This window comes from Hemiscyllium ocellatum, chromosome 26 (assembly GCF_020745735.1).
Source record: "Hemiscyllium ocellatum isolate sHemOce1 chromosome 26, sHemOce1.pat.X.cur, whole genome shotgun sequence".
NCBI classification, from domain to species: domain Eukaryota; kingdom Metazoa; phylum Chordata; class Chondrichthyes; order Orectolobiformes; family Hemiscylliidae; genus Hemiscyllium; species Hemiscyllium ocellatum.
In genome coordinates, this window is record NC_083426.1 from 46,115,855 (window position 1) to 46,133,945 (window position 18,091).

Genomic DNA, 18,091 nt, shown 5'->3' on the forward strand with positions numbered 1-18,091 from the left:
CCTTCCTTGTCTCTGTAACCTCCTCCAGCCTCTACAACCCTCACTATCTCTTAACCTCCTCCAGTCTCTACAACCCTCACTATCTCTGTAACCTCCTCCAGCCTCTACAACTCTCCCCATGTTTGAAAAATCCTTCAGCCTCTACAACCCTCACTATCTCTGTAATCTCCTCCAGCTTATATAACCCTCACTATCTCTGTAACCTCCTCCAGCCTCTTCTACTCTCGCTATCTCTGTAACCTCTTCCAGCCTTGACAGCTCTCCCTATCGCTGTAACCTCCTCCAGCCTCTACAACTCTCACTATCTCTGTAACCTCCTCCAGCCTCTACAACCCTCCCTATCTCTGTGACCTCCTCCAGCCTCTGCACTTCCCACTATCCCCTGTAACCAACCTCTAGATCCTACACTCTTTTGTATTTCCATAACTTGCCCCAGCACATTTCTGTGACCTCCTCTGGCCGTTTCTCCTTTCCCAAGCCCTGTTAACCTCTTCAAGTCCTTCCCAATCTTTGTGCTTCTCCAATTTTGACCTGTTTGTGCAGCCTTAATTCTGCCACTCCCCCGCTGCTACTGTCTGCTCAGTAATCTCGGCTCCAGGCTCTTGACTTGATTTTGCTTCTTCATCTCCTCCCCTTCCACCATCTTAGTACATTTAGTTGAAAAGATGCTATATGAATGTGAATTTTTGTTGTTGACATAAATCGACTGTGCTCAATGTATAAGGCCATGAATGCATTGGAAGCTAACACACTGCATGGGCTCCTCGTGTTCACAGATCCCAACCCAGCAATGGGCAAGCATGGAGATATCAATTCCAGGGTTGTTTCCGAAGATCAGATGGACAATGAAAATGAATGGGAGAGAGGCATTGATGATGAAGAGACAGGACTGATGAGAGAATGTTAGTCCAACAAGATCACAAGGAAACAAATACCCTAAAGGATTGAGTGGGTGGGGGAGGGGAGGCCACAATGATAGTCCATCAGCCAAGGCCCTTTGACTTCTTGCCTCAGTGACCCACCTGCTGACCCCATCACCATTGGCCTGATTTCAATTGGCATTTCCACAATTTATTTTCCAGAAGCAATGTGCTTATGGATCCAATTGGGAGAGCACCACAGGGCAGTTATTCCACAAAGAATTGTGAGGAGTTGGCCAATATCTTCACGTCAATCCATATCCCACTGACAGATTTAGAATATTACAGGATGCGTGACAAGCCAGGGGCAGGATATGTTCAGAAAGGTCACCAGCAATAAACGCAGAGATTATTCTGTAGTACCTTCAAAACCCAGTACCTCGATCATCTCAAAGGGCAGCAGATGCATGGGAACCCCACCAGGCCCGCACTCTTTCTGTGTCACCACTCAGAAATGCATCACCCCCTCGCTTGTCACGAAATCAGGAACCTGGTATTTTCTACCCCCCCACCAGCTCAACTTGTTTCTACAGTGCAGGGAGCTGCCTTCTTTAAGGGTAAAAGGATGGGAATAGACTGCCAATCTTACCAGCAATCCTTATGTCCTGACAGTGATACCCATGGAGCTCAATCATCCAAAGAAGTCTGTAATTCATCTGTTATGGTGACCAGGTATTTCACTAGGACAAACCAAACTAGGAAGCATAAACAAAATGCTGCAGATGCTGGGAACTTAAAATCAGAATGAGAAATGCTGAGAATCTCACCAGGTCAGGCAGTGTGAAGCAGAATTAATGGGGCTACCTTGTGGTGGTGTTTGAGAGGAAGTCAGGGGAAGGGGAAATCTCGCCTGCTGGCTGATTATCCTTCAAGATAAATCTTAGCTGTCACTTTAGGGGAAAGCCCAATGAATGACGCCCTGATCAGGCAGCAGCGGGGCCACCATGGGTCTTCCCTTAGAATCAAGACCACAAGGGGCTGGAGGACTCACTTAACTAATCAGAGGCTGGAAACTTAGTGAGGATGCCATGTATGCTGCCTAAACTCCCTCAGCTCCACCTTGAATCCTAGGGTCACAGAGAATCCAAGTCCCAGGTAAGTAACGTGGCGGAGGGGGAAGGGTGGGGTTTTTGAGGGGTGGGGGCAGGTCATTTGAAGAGGGAGGGTTGGAAGCTAGGGCAGGGTTTGGGATCTCATCAGAGCCTGTCCTCCCTGATGTTCAATACCGCGATCAAGCTGTTTGGGGATTCTCCCTGTCCTGTGTGTGTCACCCATCACTGTCGGGGGTTTTGGATTTGAGCTTGTTTGGTAACATATATTTAAAATTTAAATGATTAAAAAAAAGCTAAATGACGGAGTCCCTGAACTGTCAGTTAGATACATTAGGTGGATATTAGGTTTCTGTGGATGGATACTTTAAATGGCTGAATGGCTCTGCTTTATCCTTGTAGGCTTTGTCAACATTAACTAAAAGAAGAATGGTGAAATCTGCTAGGACTTAAAATTGGTGTCTTCAGATACTGAGGCGAACGCATTGCGCTAGGCTAGCCTTCTGATCTTTCAGAAAGCCATTCTCCTGATCGACTGGGTGACGTTTATCCCAAGCTACCAGAATGTACAGCACTTAAGATGTCTGTTTCAGTGCACTGTATACCATCTTCAGCAATAATTCTTTGTGTATTTTCTTATTGTTTTATAGACAGCGAGGAAGATATAATTGAAGGTCTTCAAGTCAAGAAGGAAGACGAAGGGCGAGGAGTGGAGAGCTCTAGCCAAGACAATGAAGACGCGATATTGATGGAAACAGGTGAGTTCTGCAACACAAGAAGAACTGGATCACATTCAGATCAAACTAACGCACAAGGGATTTGATGATCCAGTCTGATAACTGACCTTGGAACGGCATGTGAGCTTTATGAGTTGATGGCCAAGGTGTGATGGTCTTTAGAAGCTAGGGGTCTGATTGATACTCAGTAGACTTTACAATATAAAGCTGGTAATTGGGGAAACCATCATGACTTATTGTTTGGCCAGGTAGGGACTGACTGCTTCAAGATATTATTGAAGATTGCAGCTCAATCAAATGTATTGTTTGAGACAAGAGAACATTAATACTTCAGTCAGCCACTTCTGTGAGTGTATCAGTTGGGTTTATGCACAGAACAGGTCTACACTTTCAGAGTAAATCAATTCAGTGGGAGTTCATAATGAGGTTTGTTCTCGCTTGTAAGACACAGCATGTTATTGGTACTGATTATGGAGGAAATGATGAACTGTTCCTAAGCCAAATTGATAAGGTCAATCGTTTATAAAAGCTGAATTGAAAATTTGATGTCAAAACCTTATTGAATACTCTCACACACCGAGTAAAGAGCTTTTAAACGTGAGGAATCTGCATGAGAACAAATTGTATGAAGCCAATGATTAAGCTCCAATCACAGCTTCATCCCTCATATCAAACCCTCTCTCTCTCCGCACCATCCTGCGTGTGGCATGGAGAATTGGAAGATTGGAGACTGTCCCACTTGTGCCACAGCACACATTTTCTAAGCCTTTTGTTTTGCTTTCAAAACTGCCGTACATCAGTTTTGGAAGTAAAGCTGGCAACGTTTGGCTGAGAAAAGAAAATTAGATGGGGTATTCAGTCATTTGCCATCACCAGTTTTCCATCACTCATCTGCCATCTGCCTCTTGTCACAGTTCAGGCTTTCACCCAAATTTATTGGTTTTGTGTTTACATTAAAAATAGCAGTTTACTCCCCTGAACATAGAGCTGCACTGCAATATATGTCTTAATATTATAGTCACACAATCACCTTATAACTCTGGTAAATCACACACTGTGGTAAATCACACTAAAAATCCCATAAAATGACCACTGCATTTTCCTGTCTAATTATTCCAAAAACCATGAATATTTTGCCACTAGAAGAACATATTGCAGGCTAAAACTAATCATGGAATTTATTTGCAAGTGATACCATTAGACAGATATAATTAACTATCACAATGCTGACATTATAATTAAAAACAAAGGTGGCATCAAATCTACGAAGGATTGCAGTATTATTTCTTAAGTAGTTTTTGTTAGATTTCTGCTGGGATTTGAACTCTGTGCTAGCCTCAAAAATGGCAATCATTTCACCCACAATGGCCGCCTGCAATGTGACTTGTGATTTGGGCACTCTGTTTATTTGTCACTGTGTAGTGAAGAAAATTGGAATCATCAGGATATACAGCAAGGCTGAGAACAAGGGAAATTGCCATTTTGCCTGAGCTGTGTTGCTTCTTTCATTTGATATTAATAAACCTAAGGATGTCACTTATAGTCCTAGATTAATATAAATCTTCTGCACTCAGCTTATGTGGTTGGCTCTTCTATAGATTTTCATTGCTTCTTTCATGCTCATATGTACTCCTATTGCTGGTTATCGTTTCAGAAACCTACCACCATGAAAGAAACCTTCATTAAATCCCCTGTAAACCTCCTGTTCCTGGTTATTAACTCCTCAACAGAACTAAGAGGAAAAGCCTATTTCTATCCACGTACCACATAATTCTGTATACCTCAGTCGGGGGGTGGGGGGGGGGGTGGGGTTGGGGGTTAGGGGTTGGGGGTTGAGGTATATCCAAAGTAAACAACTGAAGGAGCAGCATTCTGAAAGCTTGTGATTTCAAATAAACCTGCTGTCATGGGATTTCTGACTTTGTCCACCCAAGTCCAACACCAGCTCTTGCACATCATGAATAATATTGTGTCACTCCATCATTCTTTCGTACATAACTTGAGTATTGCCGGAATGAAAATATTGAGATCATTAGTGGTGAGTGTGAATTAGTGACACAATAGAAAATGTGGCCATTTTGAAAAACAGTTTGAAATGGGATAAAACAAATTTATTGTTTGTGGAACAGAATTTCTGGTTTCTATGGTTTCCAGAGGACACTGGAAATCCCAACGACTTATCCTGGCGAATCTGTTAAAAAAATCAGAACTGGGACTGATGTATTTTTATTTAGCAAAGTGTTACAGAAGGCAGCTGTTGGATGCAGAGCAATCACAGTTTCATTCAATGCTGAAGGGACTGAATAGTTTTCTCATGTTCTAGTGACCTTGCAGACTGATGTCAGTTCATGGTGATATCTAATTCGGAGTTTCAGTTAAAGAACACAAAGTTTGTTCTGAAACCTTTATTTTGAATACTGATCTGTTCATTGAATCCAAGTGCAGCTATAACTTTGCTCTTAGCTGAGAACAGAATTCCTGTTTTGTTTTAATGAGATACTTTATCTTCCTTTCCCTTTTCTTGGACAACCCAATGACTGAACCACCCTCAACCAAGGAGTGGGTAGTTAATTCGTTCCTTGCCATCGGAAAGCAGCTGCTAGAATTTGTCTAGGAGCAGTCTAGTGTCACATTCACACAGTCAATGGGCATCTGCACATCAGTACAGCTGAGATCAGTAACACAGAGAATTGAATATTGCAAGATCACACCTACCTCTCTAGAGCAACAGCACACCAGAGCTCCAACTGCTGCACTGGCTATTATTCTATGACATTACAGTTTCAAATGAATATGAAGGTATAAACTAAGTTTCCCCCTAACGTATTCATCTACCTTTGTGATAATGTGCAGAACATAGCAGAGTGCCTATCATGAGGCATCTTACATCACCTGGCAAGAGCCCTGCAAGGGATACGGATCAGGTACCATCTTATCATTCAGCTCTTGCTATTCTTGTGTCAGGATGCTTTGCAATTCAGTGTACTGCTCAGAGTATTAAACTGGGTCCAGTAAAGTACTTTAGACAGCAAAGTACGATCCTTGTAAATGAAGCGTGTGCTGTGATATGATTGAAGTGATGCTAACTGTGTTTTACAGAATACTAACAATTGAAAAGCCATTATAATGCCCGCCACTTAAAAATTACCAGCTGCTTATATTAGCCATCAGTTACTTGCATTAACATCAAGCTTCTACTCAAAGTGTGTCTTGTGTTCCACTAACATTAGGCAAAAGGAGCTGTGTTTACTTTTTATTTCACATCTTGTTAAAATGCTCTGAATGCATAAGTCATATAATTACAAACACAATGTAATTAACATCTCGGTTAAATAAGATTACCTTTTTCGTGTATTTAAACCTTTCTAATTTGCTTAAATTAGCCTGCATTGTTTTTCTCCTGTTGTAGACAGACTTATGAATCTCCTATGATATGGAGGTATTTTTAATCAACCTGCTCAGAAAGGTGGGACTTGAAACTGGGCTCCCCAGTTCGGAAGTAGGAACACTACTGCACAAGAGCCCACCCCTATAACTTATAGGTGGTCCATGATTTTTGGATGCAATTGAACAGTATGATAATTGTGTTAAATTGTTAGTCCTATGATTGAATTCAATGCACAAATTGTGATTACACCCCGATACAACAAGTAGTGGGGAACTGCACTTTCTCACTCCAAATTGAAACAGAGAGAGATACTCTATCACGTTGTGGAGTTTGAATGTCTTTCTGAGGTTGCTAGCGTGATCATCTTGGAACAGAACGTTTTGGAGAAAGTCGCTCTAGGAATTGAACTTAGCCACTTCCTTATGTGTCAAAGATGACTTTGAGCCATTTCCCAATTAGTTAGTACCGCTTTCTGAGAATGTAGGCCAAGTACCAAAACAGCAAAATTGTGAATGTTTTTAAAGAGACCACAACCATTAAGTGACACTTACTAGGTTACATTGCTGCATCTCTTACAATATCTGAAATGTATAGTAAATTAAAGAAATTTGTGTGTTTGAGAGGAGGTTCACGCATCTGAAATACTACTTATTCTAACTGCAAGAAGATTACTGCACCTTTCTTCAGCGTATCTCAACCGTTGTCAGATCCTAATTCTGAGTCTTGTCTGCTGATTGTTGTATTGTGCAGTATCATGCCTGGTGCACTCCTGAAGAAAATGCAAGATCCTGTTTGTTCACTGATAACCCACTCTGTTCCCACTCCAGCTCCTCAGTCCTCTGTCTGTTGCAAACTTTTTGTGCCTCACTTTGTTTTACTTCTCTTATTCTTCCAAGTAGAAAGTTTCATTCCAGAATTGCTCCTTCTCGTTTCCACTTTGACCTTTTTTCTTCATTAATTTCGAGATCCAAACTACAAAACTCATTCCTTCCCGCAATCCTTGCTCTCTATTGCACTGTCAGACTTTAACACTCAAATGTGGCAATGCTTTGTCATTCCCTTTTTTTGTCCTCTTTTCAACTTTTTACATTCTGTCGTGGAATCCTGCACAATGGACTCGGCTCCTCCTCTCGACCTGCTAACTCAAACGGCTCAATGTTCCTAATGTCAGGAATACGTGTGAATCCCATCTCAATAAAGGCGAGTCACTGTTTGTAGTGAGGTTCACTAAGTCTGTTTGGAAAATTGGATGGAAGCCATTTGAAGAACTTTACTGGTGGAGTACATCTGATTATGAATCAACTTCCTATTTATCTTCCACATTTTTCATATTTACCGATATTATAATTAATCACTCGCCTAGAACATATTTACCATTTTATTGTTTAGCAATGCTGTCAATAGTATTGCAATAGGTTTTTCTATCAAACTGCCCTTAAGCCACTGTTTTAACCCATTGCTCAGATAACCTCCGCATTGTCAGTCTAACTCTCTGATACGCCACAAGCTGTCCTGAATGAAAGCAATTTCACTCACTCTGGAAAAGTCCCATTTCTAATGAAGCGTTTTTTTTGTCATCTTTCCATTCTTGTAAAAATCCACAGGCTATTGTATCTCATCCTGTGGTAAAACAGCTGTGGTCCACCAGTGGGATGCCTATGAGAGATGGATCTAACACTGACTCCAACTTTACTGCAGGATCTGAAAGGAACTCAATGGATTACAAAAAACCAACCAGTGAAGCCGAAGTGGCAGGTTATAATGACGAATCACCATTCTCAACAACTAACAAATTTGCATCTTATCTCAGTGGTATAAAAAACACACCTTTCTCACTTAAATGCCTGGCAGTACTTAATAGTAAAGACATTCCAGCTGATAGCAACACTGAGAAACTTGGTGTCTCTCAAAGGAGTTCAACTCCTGATAAAACATCCATGCCACATCTGGAGGTCTCTGAGGCAAATGACACTGAGAGTCTGCCTTTGGATCCTGCCAAACCCTTGGATCTGGGAGATGCCAACAGGACAAGGGATGCTGCTGAGAGTAAAGGAGCCTTCCCAAATGGAAGGATAGGTGACATGCCGGAGGATCGGAATAAGAGCAAGAAGCTAGAGGATGTTGAAGGGCAGTTAAAATTAAGCTATCTTTCCAAGGAGCTTGCTTCAATGCATTTTGAAATGAATAAATCATCCACGGATGAGGAGGAAAGCATTTGCAACAGTCCAATGAAGAAACTGGGCCTTTCAGCATCCCTCAGACGTAAGCTAGCCAGACTGAGTGTAAGCTCAGACACTGACTCAGAAAGCCAGGAGGAGAGGACACAGCCCAGAACTCATATTGATGACACCATGATTTCCGAGGATACGAGGCTTTATCTGGGAAAAGGAGAAGTTTACGCTGAGTTTGAGCCTGGGGACTCAGACAAGGAATGGGAAATACTGGATCATCCCTCATCAGTGTTGAGCAAAGAACACAGCAGAAGTCTCAAAGAGCAGGAGATAAAAAGTCAGGTGTGCTGGGACACATCCCAGCCTGCCCTGACGGAGATACCCGGTCCGAATTCAGCTCAACTCACACACAGCAAGACCAATCTTGAAAACCCAAAGACTAAACGCAGAGGGGAGTTAGAACCCAATGGAAAACGAACTGGGAAAGACTCGGCTTCTGAAACACCAAATAAATCAAAATTGAAATTTTTCTCTTTACCCAAACCATTTTCTCGTTTATCGAGAAGAGAGAAGAAAAATGAAGAAAAACATGCAAATTCTACTCTGCCTGAGGCAAAGGCAGAGATACCAACGATCCAGGTATCATCTGCTCAGAAGGGAGGTAAGGATTGTTATGGCCTGTTTGTATTCCATTTCCTGGGAATAAGGGACAGCAGGGAAAGACTGCTCTGGGAATCTGTGCAGTGATACTTTAAGTGATTTGATGAAGAACATGTTCTTGTTGAACTGGTTTGTGACTTCATATGAATTCCTTACCAGAGGATATCTTGAAGCTACATTTATTAAGCTACTGCACACAGCAAACGGAGCAGGTTTTCCCAGCACCAATCAGCATGAGTAACAGTAGGATTGAATGTCTGTTTATTAAGCATTCAAAGGCAATGCTGTTCTGCTTAAATGAAATTTCCTGTGCCTGTAGATAAGAATAAGTTCACAGACCGCTTCTTAAAATGCAGGGTATTTGTACAGGATGGCGATCAGGAAGCAACCATATTGTGTAATCAGGCTCATCTTTCAGGAATCTGGTTATGCAATTTCAATCAAGGGAGAGCTGTGTGTTGCCGCAATGTGTCTCTATCGCCAACCTTCAGTCTCTCAGCTCGATGTTGTGCAGAAACCAGGCACTCAGAGAATGCACCCCACAGAGCACACTGTCAATGGTACCTCCCAGATCTTCCCCAAAGAAACCCACATCTCCCAGGGCTGACCCCAGAACCCCGCATCCTCCAAAAGTGCCCCCCCACAGAGCTGCCCTCCTCAAAAAGGTGTGCCTGATGTTGAGCAGTGCCCTTATTTATAACATATCCTCCAGAATAATACTCTGAATGCCCATACTTATTAAACATACAATAATTAAAGGTACATTTAACAAAAACACTTAGAACACAAAGTTGTAGCCAGTGGACCCAAGACATAACCATTCCCAACTAGGGGTTCCTCATCGATCAGCCCTTAATCAAGTTCCAAAGTATCTGCTCCAAATTCCACTGGGAAACATGCAGTCAATTAAAGAAAACAGTTACAATCAACAGTTATCGACCAACACTGGTTTATTTGTTTCACCCTCAATCATTTTTAACGTGATAAATTCACAAATGTGTCCTCTTTCCCAGACAGGAGCAAGTCAGCCTTTGAGGACCCCCTGTTGATGATGGAATTAAAGGACCTTTTCTAACTCTTGTTCTGTAGTTTTTTTCTTTGAATCGAGTGCAATTTCAAATTATTAATCTGTGCTGTTCCATCTCAATTTCCTACTTCTAAAAGGGATAACATTCTCTTCTGCAGAGCATTTTCTGAACTAATTAAAGCCTTCTGTAAAATATGCACAGGGGTATTCTTTAGTGAGGTTGGCTGGATTGTTTAAACTGACCACTTTAAGGCCAGTCTGAATCCAGCAGTTAGATGGTCCCTGCACCTAAAGTGACTCCCTCACTGATACAAAACTACACATTACTATCTCTACACAATAAAAACAATTCAGTAGCATGTAATTTTAACAAATTTAAAGGTTGCATGAATACCCTGCATTTAGAATATTCAATTTTATGTCTCTGCTTGAATTATCTGAGTACAATCCAGATAGTTTAAATAGCAGAGAAACAGTATATGTTTGCATGTTAACTATGTCGTCTGTCATGTGACTAAGTGTTTCCGACACCAGTTATGTGTTGCATCTTCATCACTTCATCATGCGTCCCTCACACAGATTGATATACCAAGACAATGTCACACATGATGTCAAGCTCATGCCAAACCTACACATTTAAGGCTGTCTTTGAGGGAGATTTGAGAGGATGGGTGTGTGGAGAATGACATCTGGAGCTGATTTTCTGATATTGAGGCTGGTGGCCAAGTAATCAAGCTCAATATTTTATTGCTCAGGGAAGACAAGGACACAGACATCTCCATCAGAAAACTATCCATGAGATATTCTTCACTTTATTATCTTTTGGTAAATTGTGTGGTGCTGGAAAAGCGCAGCAGGTCAGGCAGCATCCAAGGAACAGGAGAATCGATGTTTCAGGCATAAAGGGCTTATGCCAACAAAGTCGATTCTCCTGCCCCTGGGATGCTGCCTGCCCTGCTGTCCTTCTCCAGCACCACACTCTTCAATTCTGATCTCCAGCATCAACAGTCCTCACCTCCTCCTATTGGTAGATTGTTCACTGATATCAGATTGATATCGTTTGGTGAAACGTGCAGATGATGTGTCACTCATGCACTCACTCCTCTCTTCCCAAATGTCTTCAGTCCATACATTATGCAGCTTAACACTCAGCATTGTGCAACTAGGGCGTATCAGAGGGTTGGCACACAGAGAGCGACAGCATGGATTATAGAACTGAAACCAAGTGGAGCCTGTGATTTCCTTGCAGTGATGATTCTCTGTTGTGTAAAGTTCTGCGTCGGAAATTCTTTTTCGCAAGGTACAGTCCTATTTGCTAGGCTGTGATTATCTGAGTAATCTTCTTGATTTTCTTCACCCATTTTCTCTGATGTTCTGTTGAAAGTGAGCAAACCGCAGAGGTACGGAGGACTTTCTGCTTATGTTCATGTGCACACCTTGACAGTTCTTACCTACTGGCTCATTGATCCCCTAGATATCACAATGGATCTTGGTCTTGAGCTGATCTTAGATCCAAACACACAATGCTCCCCTGAAAGGTGATTGCACATTGATCCAAAGCAGGAACAGGAGCGTATTTATTCCCAGCCGAAACCAGAGATACTCCAACAAAGTTAGGAAGGCAGTGGTGTAGAGGTAATGTCACTTGGCTAGTTACCCAAACCCCCAGGCTAATGTTCTGAGGATGTTGGTTCAAATCCCACCATTGTCAATTGCGAAATTTGAACTCAATAAAATCTGAATTAAATGACAATTATGTAACTACTGTCAATTATTGTAAAAACCCATCTGGCTCACTAATTCCCCTCCAGGGGAGGCAATCTTCCTTCCTTAGCTGGTCTGACGAATGACCCTTAGCAATATGGTTAACCCTTTACAGCCCTCTGGGGCAATTAGGGATGGGCAATAAACATTAGCCATGGTCATGTCTCATGGAATGAGTAGAAAGGAAGGAATTAGAAACCCTCCAACAACGATTTCTACATAAGGCCTCGAACATAAAGAAATGGCTCAAGGTTTTTCACAGAATTGTGAAACCTGGCACTGATAGATGACATTAGGTCAGATGACCAGAAATCTGGTATAAAGATGGGTTTGTCCTAAAGGAGGCCAGTGTGGTGGAGTGGTATAGGGAGAGAATTCCAGTGTATGGACAACAGATAGCACACAGCCACCAATGTCAGGGCGATTAAAATTGACAGTACTCAAGTGTCCGAATTGGAGAAACTCATCAGGTCTAGCAGCATCTGTGGTGAGAGAAACAGAGTTAAAGTTTGAATCGAGTCTCTGTGAACACTGTATTAGGAGCACGTGCAGTGAATGGTTGCTAGAAGTAAACAGTGAGCTGGAGTTTGGTACCAGTCAATGTATAGTTTTGGAGTTAAATGCTCCAGCTAATACCCTTTCTTAAAGCCACAGGAGATTGTGTTCAGCAGCTCTGCAAACAGGGCTATTTCAACTATTCATAATGGCTGACAAATCACCTCTGGTTGTACCTTCAAACCTATAAGTGTTTTTGGTGCTCTCTGCAGCTAGTTAAAGTTGCAAAATGCAGCAGGAAGTGGTGTGGCAAGTGCTGAAGGAGTGTTTGTTGATGTCACAGCATCTGCATATAGTTGCTCCCAGAGATGGGAGGGTTAGTTGATACACTACAGCATGATTTGGTGAATAAATAGAGGTCACACAGAGCTGTTAGAAGAGGGGGAAGGGCACTTAGGCCGTATCTGTCCAGGGGTTACTGGGAGAAAATTCAGGACTGGAACGTTGACAAAGTTTGAGTGTGAGACTTGAATAAAGACACCTTGTGTCCGCTGCTGTTCCTGTAAACACAGAATGGTTGCTAGAAGTAAACAGTGAGCTGGCGTTTGGTACCAGTCAATGTATAGTTTTGGAGTTAAATGCTCCAGCTAATACCCTTTCTTAAAGCCAGTGTCTCGGAATGTGGCTGGGGCTATCGACTTTTACTGACTTCTTCCTGGCTGGAACTCGGAGGTTCAGCCAACCATTGCTACATGAGGGAGTTCTTGATGCCTCAGTTCAATGATGGCTAACTCCATCCCAGTCTCTCTTGCCAATGTAAAACAGGCAGAGCGAATATGTGGCTTCAAAAGGATTGCAAATGTCACCAGGATGCAGGACACCGTTGGTTAGACCCGGATAGTTTTACGGGTGGTATTTGTCCACTTGGCCCTCTATCACAACGGAGGGGGATTTCACTTCCTCAGTGTCTGACTCATGTGTCCAGGCATAGTGAATCCTGACAACAATTCGCCTGCTTTCAGTGGGTCACTCAGTGGCTGAAAAGCAACTGGCACACAGTCTCAGCTATTGTCCCATTCTGCAGGCATGGCCAGTGACAGCACGGGTACACTAAGAGGCAAGGTGTTACGTGGAGTCTGAGAAAACAGCTTTCTGACAATATTTCCACTGCCTTCCCTGCTCTGGGGAAACCTTGCTGCATTCAACAGAGTAGGTGTTAAGGTGCACGTTGAACTCTGCCGAACCTTGTTAAGAGTGGGCAGCCCCTTTCCACTCACTGAAAACACGGATGCCTACATGTAACCCTTCAGACCACACACCATCCCTGGCCGTGCTATTGCTTCACTGTCGAAGTCCTGAAACTCTCTTCCCAAACGGCACTGTGGGCGTGCCACATGCACCGAAAGACACCTCAGCGTCACCTTCTCTTGGGCAACTGGGGTCAGTCAATAAATGTGAGCCCAACCAGTGATGCCCATATCCCACAGGTGAATAAAAATGCACTGTGGGAACTCAACACCAATTCATCATCCCAGTAGAATGTTGGCCCTCCTGGGAGAGATGCAACGCCAGGGGCAGATGCAGTTCCTAATAGTGGCTGTACACATCGTTAAAGACACAAACTTCCCTCAAGCGAAAAGCTTAAGTTAGACTTCCCCATGCTTGCTCATTTCAGTTTTTCTGAGTAAAATTGCACATTTGTGGTTGTGAGCTGTGACCAACTTTGGACTGTTTTTATGTCAACAAAGTTTCGAGTCTGCCAAGCTCTCGAGGCTTATGTGTGACCAAAGCATTTCGAAATCTCTAGCCACACATCCACGCCCCACCTCCCCACCCCGGACATTATGGTCAATTCTGGTAGGCCAGACCTTCGCGTACACAAGGAAGACAAGGCTTTATGAGTAGGGAGGGGGGTGAACAGGAAAATGGAGTTGAGACTACAACCAAATCTTTATAAAATGACAGAGCTAGCCCAAAGGGGCCAAAGAGCTCCTGTCCGTAATTCATGTGTTATTCTGTATATATTAAGGAGAAACCAGGAAAAACCTCAGGTTCAAATAGGGATCAAATCACAAACATAATGACTCTTTTTAACTATTTCCAGGCCCATACATGGATCCTAAATCATTGTATATCACATTGCTATGTGATACAGTGGGCACAGGGTCAAATCTGAGTATTCACCTCATAATAACATCTACCACTAGTCTGTGCGTCTCTGTCTCATTGTGTCTCAATGTATCAGTCTGTTGTGTCACTATAAGCAGAGGAAGCTAACAACAAATAGAAGCTCAAATGAAGTTGGTCATGGAATAATGATGTTCATTGATCTTCAGTGATATGATAACTGTGGCGTAGTAATATCTGTCTAATTCGTATAATGCCCCTATTTGGAAAGTGTATAAAAACTAGAGTTGGCCTACTGGCCTGTTCCACTTTTCAACAAGATAATGGCTAGTCTTTGAATTTTACCCCTACCCACACAATGCCAATATGATGGAAATATGAACTAAAAACAAATTGCTGGAGAAACTCAGCGGGTCTGGTAGCATCTATGGGGAGAAAGCAGTCAATGTTTCAGGTTCCAGCAACCTTTCTTCAGAACTGATTATAGGTGGGAAAATGTTGTTATGTATTTTGAAGATGGGGGCATGGGAGGGGAGGAATAAGCGACAGGTGGCGATGGTGCCCAGAGAGAGAGAGAGAGAAAGCAGCAGTCGGGATGACAAAGGGATGCAGAATGGTGAGACAGGGAGAAAAGAAAGCTGGTAATGTGGACCATCAGAGGGTGAGATTGGATTGGCTGTGCTGAAAGCAGCCCATGTGATGACAGGGCCTGAGGTTTCAGGATGGGGAAAGGATATGGGAAAAGGTGCTCAGACCCTGAAGTAATTGAACTTGATATTGGGTCCTGAAGGGTCCCCATGTGGAAAATGAGATGCTGTTCCTGAGCAACCCTGAAGCACTGCAGCAAACCCGAGACAGAGACGTTGGCCAGGGAACAGGGTGATGCGTTGAAGTGGCAGGAAGCTGGAAGCTCAGGGTCATTTTAGCAGACCATGTTCCCTGGCCAACATCTCTGTCTCAGGCTTGCTGCAGTGCTCCAGGGAAGCTTAACAGAAGCTGAGAGAATCTTCCGTTTGGGAATCCTCCAACCTTCAGGACTCAATATCAAGTTCAATAATGTTCAGGTTTGAGCACCTTCTCCCATGTCCTTTCCCCTCCCCCACATTCCATGCCCCGTCATTACATATCAGTTGCTTTCAGCATAGCCAATCCGTTCTAACCCCCTGATGGTCCACATTAGCAGTTTTCATCTCTCCCTGGTTACCACTAGCCATTCCTTTGCCTGGCTGATTGCTGTTCTCCACCTCTCTCTCTCTGGGCTGTGTCTCCACCTATCATTTATTCCTTCACCTATCACCCACTAACCCTATCTTCAGTCTATAGACCACTTTTCCCAATTATAGCCAGTTCTGATGAAGGGTCACTTGACCTGGAATATTGACTCTGCTTTCTCTCTACCAAACCTGATGAGTTTCTCCAGCAACTTCTGTTTTAGTGCCAATATCCATTCATTGATCATTTCTTGAATGTACTCAGAGGGTGAGTAGACATGCTTCAAATCTTGATCCAACTTGGCTCACATTGAGGATCAATTGTAATGTGCTTCATCTCACACGGAGTCAGGTATCTGATGGTATGCTTCTGTGTTTATGTTATCCAGTAAAACCGTGCAATGTGAGTGGTGATGAACAATCAGATGATGATGAAGATGAGTCCCTTAGCGAAGATGAGATGAAATCTAATACTGAGCCAATCAAAACTGTGAGTACAAGTTGCTAGTGGTATGTTAATTCTGTGGTTAAAATGCATTGGTGATTAGCATTATTTCATAACGTATCGAGAGTGCTTTTTAGTGCTGTTGTGACACAGTGGGTAGTGTCTGAGCCAGGAGACCCCAGTTCAAGTGCCACCTGCATAGAGATATGTAATAACATCTCTGCAATGTAATATCTCTGAACAGTTCGATTAAAAAAAATTCCCTAGAAAGGGGCAGCATGGTGACTCAGTGGTTAGCACTGCTGCCTCACAGCGCCAGGGACCCGAGTTCGATTCCACCATCTGGCAACTGTCTGTATGGAGTTTGCATGTTCTCCACATGTCTGTGTGGGCTTCCTCCAGGTGTTCCAGTTTCCTCCCGCAGTCCAAAGATGTGCAGGTTAGGTGGATTGGCTGTGCTAAATTGTCCATAGTGTCCAGGGATGTGCTAGGTGGGTTAGCCAGAGAAAATGCAAGGTAATGGGTCTGGGTGGGATGCTGTTCAGAGAGTTGGTGTGAACTTAATGGGCTGATTGGCCTGTTCCCAAGCTGTAGGGATTCTCTTAACACTAGTTACAAGAGATTGGTATCCCTGTCTCTGGGCCAGAAAGTCCAAGCTTAAGTTATTTCTCAGGTTGTGTTACAATGGAGCTGTCTTATAACACATCTATAAAGGTTGATTAAAATAGTGAAGAGGAATCTTGGGGAGGTAGGAAACAGGTATATATAATGCTGCATTCTGTCAATGAACCTATTGTCTGAAAAGCCTAGTTCCACACTTAGAGTCATAGAATCATAAAGATGGTCAGCGCAGAAATAGACCCTTCAGTCCAACTCGTCCATGCCTACTAAATATCCTAAATTAATCTAGTCCCATTACTTAGCACTTGAGCCATGCCCCTACCTATTAATGTACCCATCCAAATGCCTTTAAGTGTTGTAATGATGCCTAACTGCATTTCCATCTGGTAAAAAATGAGGTCTGCAGATGCTGGAGATCACAGCTGAAAATGTGTTGCTGGTTAAAGCACAGCAGGTTAGGCAGCATCCAAGGAACAGGATGAAGGGCTTATGCCCAAAACGTCGAATTTCCTGTTCCTTGGATGCTGCCTAACCTGCTGTGCTTTAACCAGCAACACATTTTCAGCTGCATTTCCATCTGGCCATGTGGTGATGGCTGGGTGGCTCAGTGGTTAGCACTGCTGCCTCACAGCACCAGGGATGTGGGTTGACCTTGGGCTTTGGATTGAGTTAACACAAGTGAATGTTCACCTGAGAGATGATGACTTCTCTTTCTCTATTTTCCATCAAAGCTGCATATTCGGGCCTAATGTTGGAGGCAATTTTAACCAAACTGCCAAGAGGGAATTTCAGGAATCCAGAATAATACTGTATTTGTGTACTGTTACCGCGGTGACCTCAGTGGAGAGCTAGTCCACTGTGCAAGTTTAGATTAAAATAGTGAGCCTTCAATCCTGTCATGCACCAGAATTCAGCCCATTGTTCTACTCCTCTCCTAGTGCCAATCTCCTGCCTTTTCTCTATATCCCTGTACTCTTATTCCATACAGATAATCACTGAATACCCTCTGAATGCCTCCATTGAACCTGCCTCCACCAGATTTCCAAGCAGTGCATTCCACACCCTGAGCCCAGTGAAGACCTTACTGTCAAATGATGTAGTTTATTACAATATTTTGTTATTGGACTCCTATCTTTGAAATCTGGTAATAAATCCTGGCAGTTATAGTTAAAATTTAGGTCAGTGGATATATAATGGGAATGGTGGAAAACAGACTGCTGACAAACACACTAAGGCAGAAAGGTTCACTCCCCCACCTCCTCCTCTCCCGGCCAACCCTGCATTCTGATCCTGCCCAGACTGACAGGGTGCAGGTGCCTTCTGCTGTTCATTGTAAGGATTCTACATAAAACCACAGTTTCCGTCAGCTAAGGGTCACAAGGTCACAGCATTCAACTCTTCAAAGTTGAATAACAATTGGCATTACGTTGCCAACAATTCAGCGAGATTATACTGTGCTGATTCTCACTGCTCTTT

At 43.1% G+C, this 18,091-nt stretch overlaps 1 protein-coding gene across 4 annotated transcripts in view; it reads left to right on the forward strand.

Moving 5' to 3' along the window:
* The window catches only part of mical1 (microtubule associated monooxygenase, calponin and LIM domain containing 1), a 105,833-nt gene that overhangs the window by 57,438 nt on the left and 30,304 nt on the right, over window positions 1-18,091 (forward strand). For 3 of the 4 annotated variants that reach the window (XM_060845580.1, XM_060845582.1, XM_060845581.1), the window contains exons 20-24: window positions 777-902; window positions 2,620-2,727; window positions 5,560-5,630; window positions 7,699-8,926; window positions 15,939-16,039. In XM_060845580.1, coding sequence (XP_060701563.1) covers window positions 777-902; window positions 2,620-2,727; window positions 5,560-5,630; window positions 7,699-8,926; window positions 15,939-16,039 — 1,634 coding nt within the window. The remainder of the gene's footprint in view (window positions 1-776; window positions 903-2,619; window positions 2,728-5,559; window positions 5,631-7,698; window positions 8,927-15,938; window positions 16,040-18,091) is intronic. The other variant, XM_060845583.1, reaches the window with a different exon arrangement.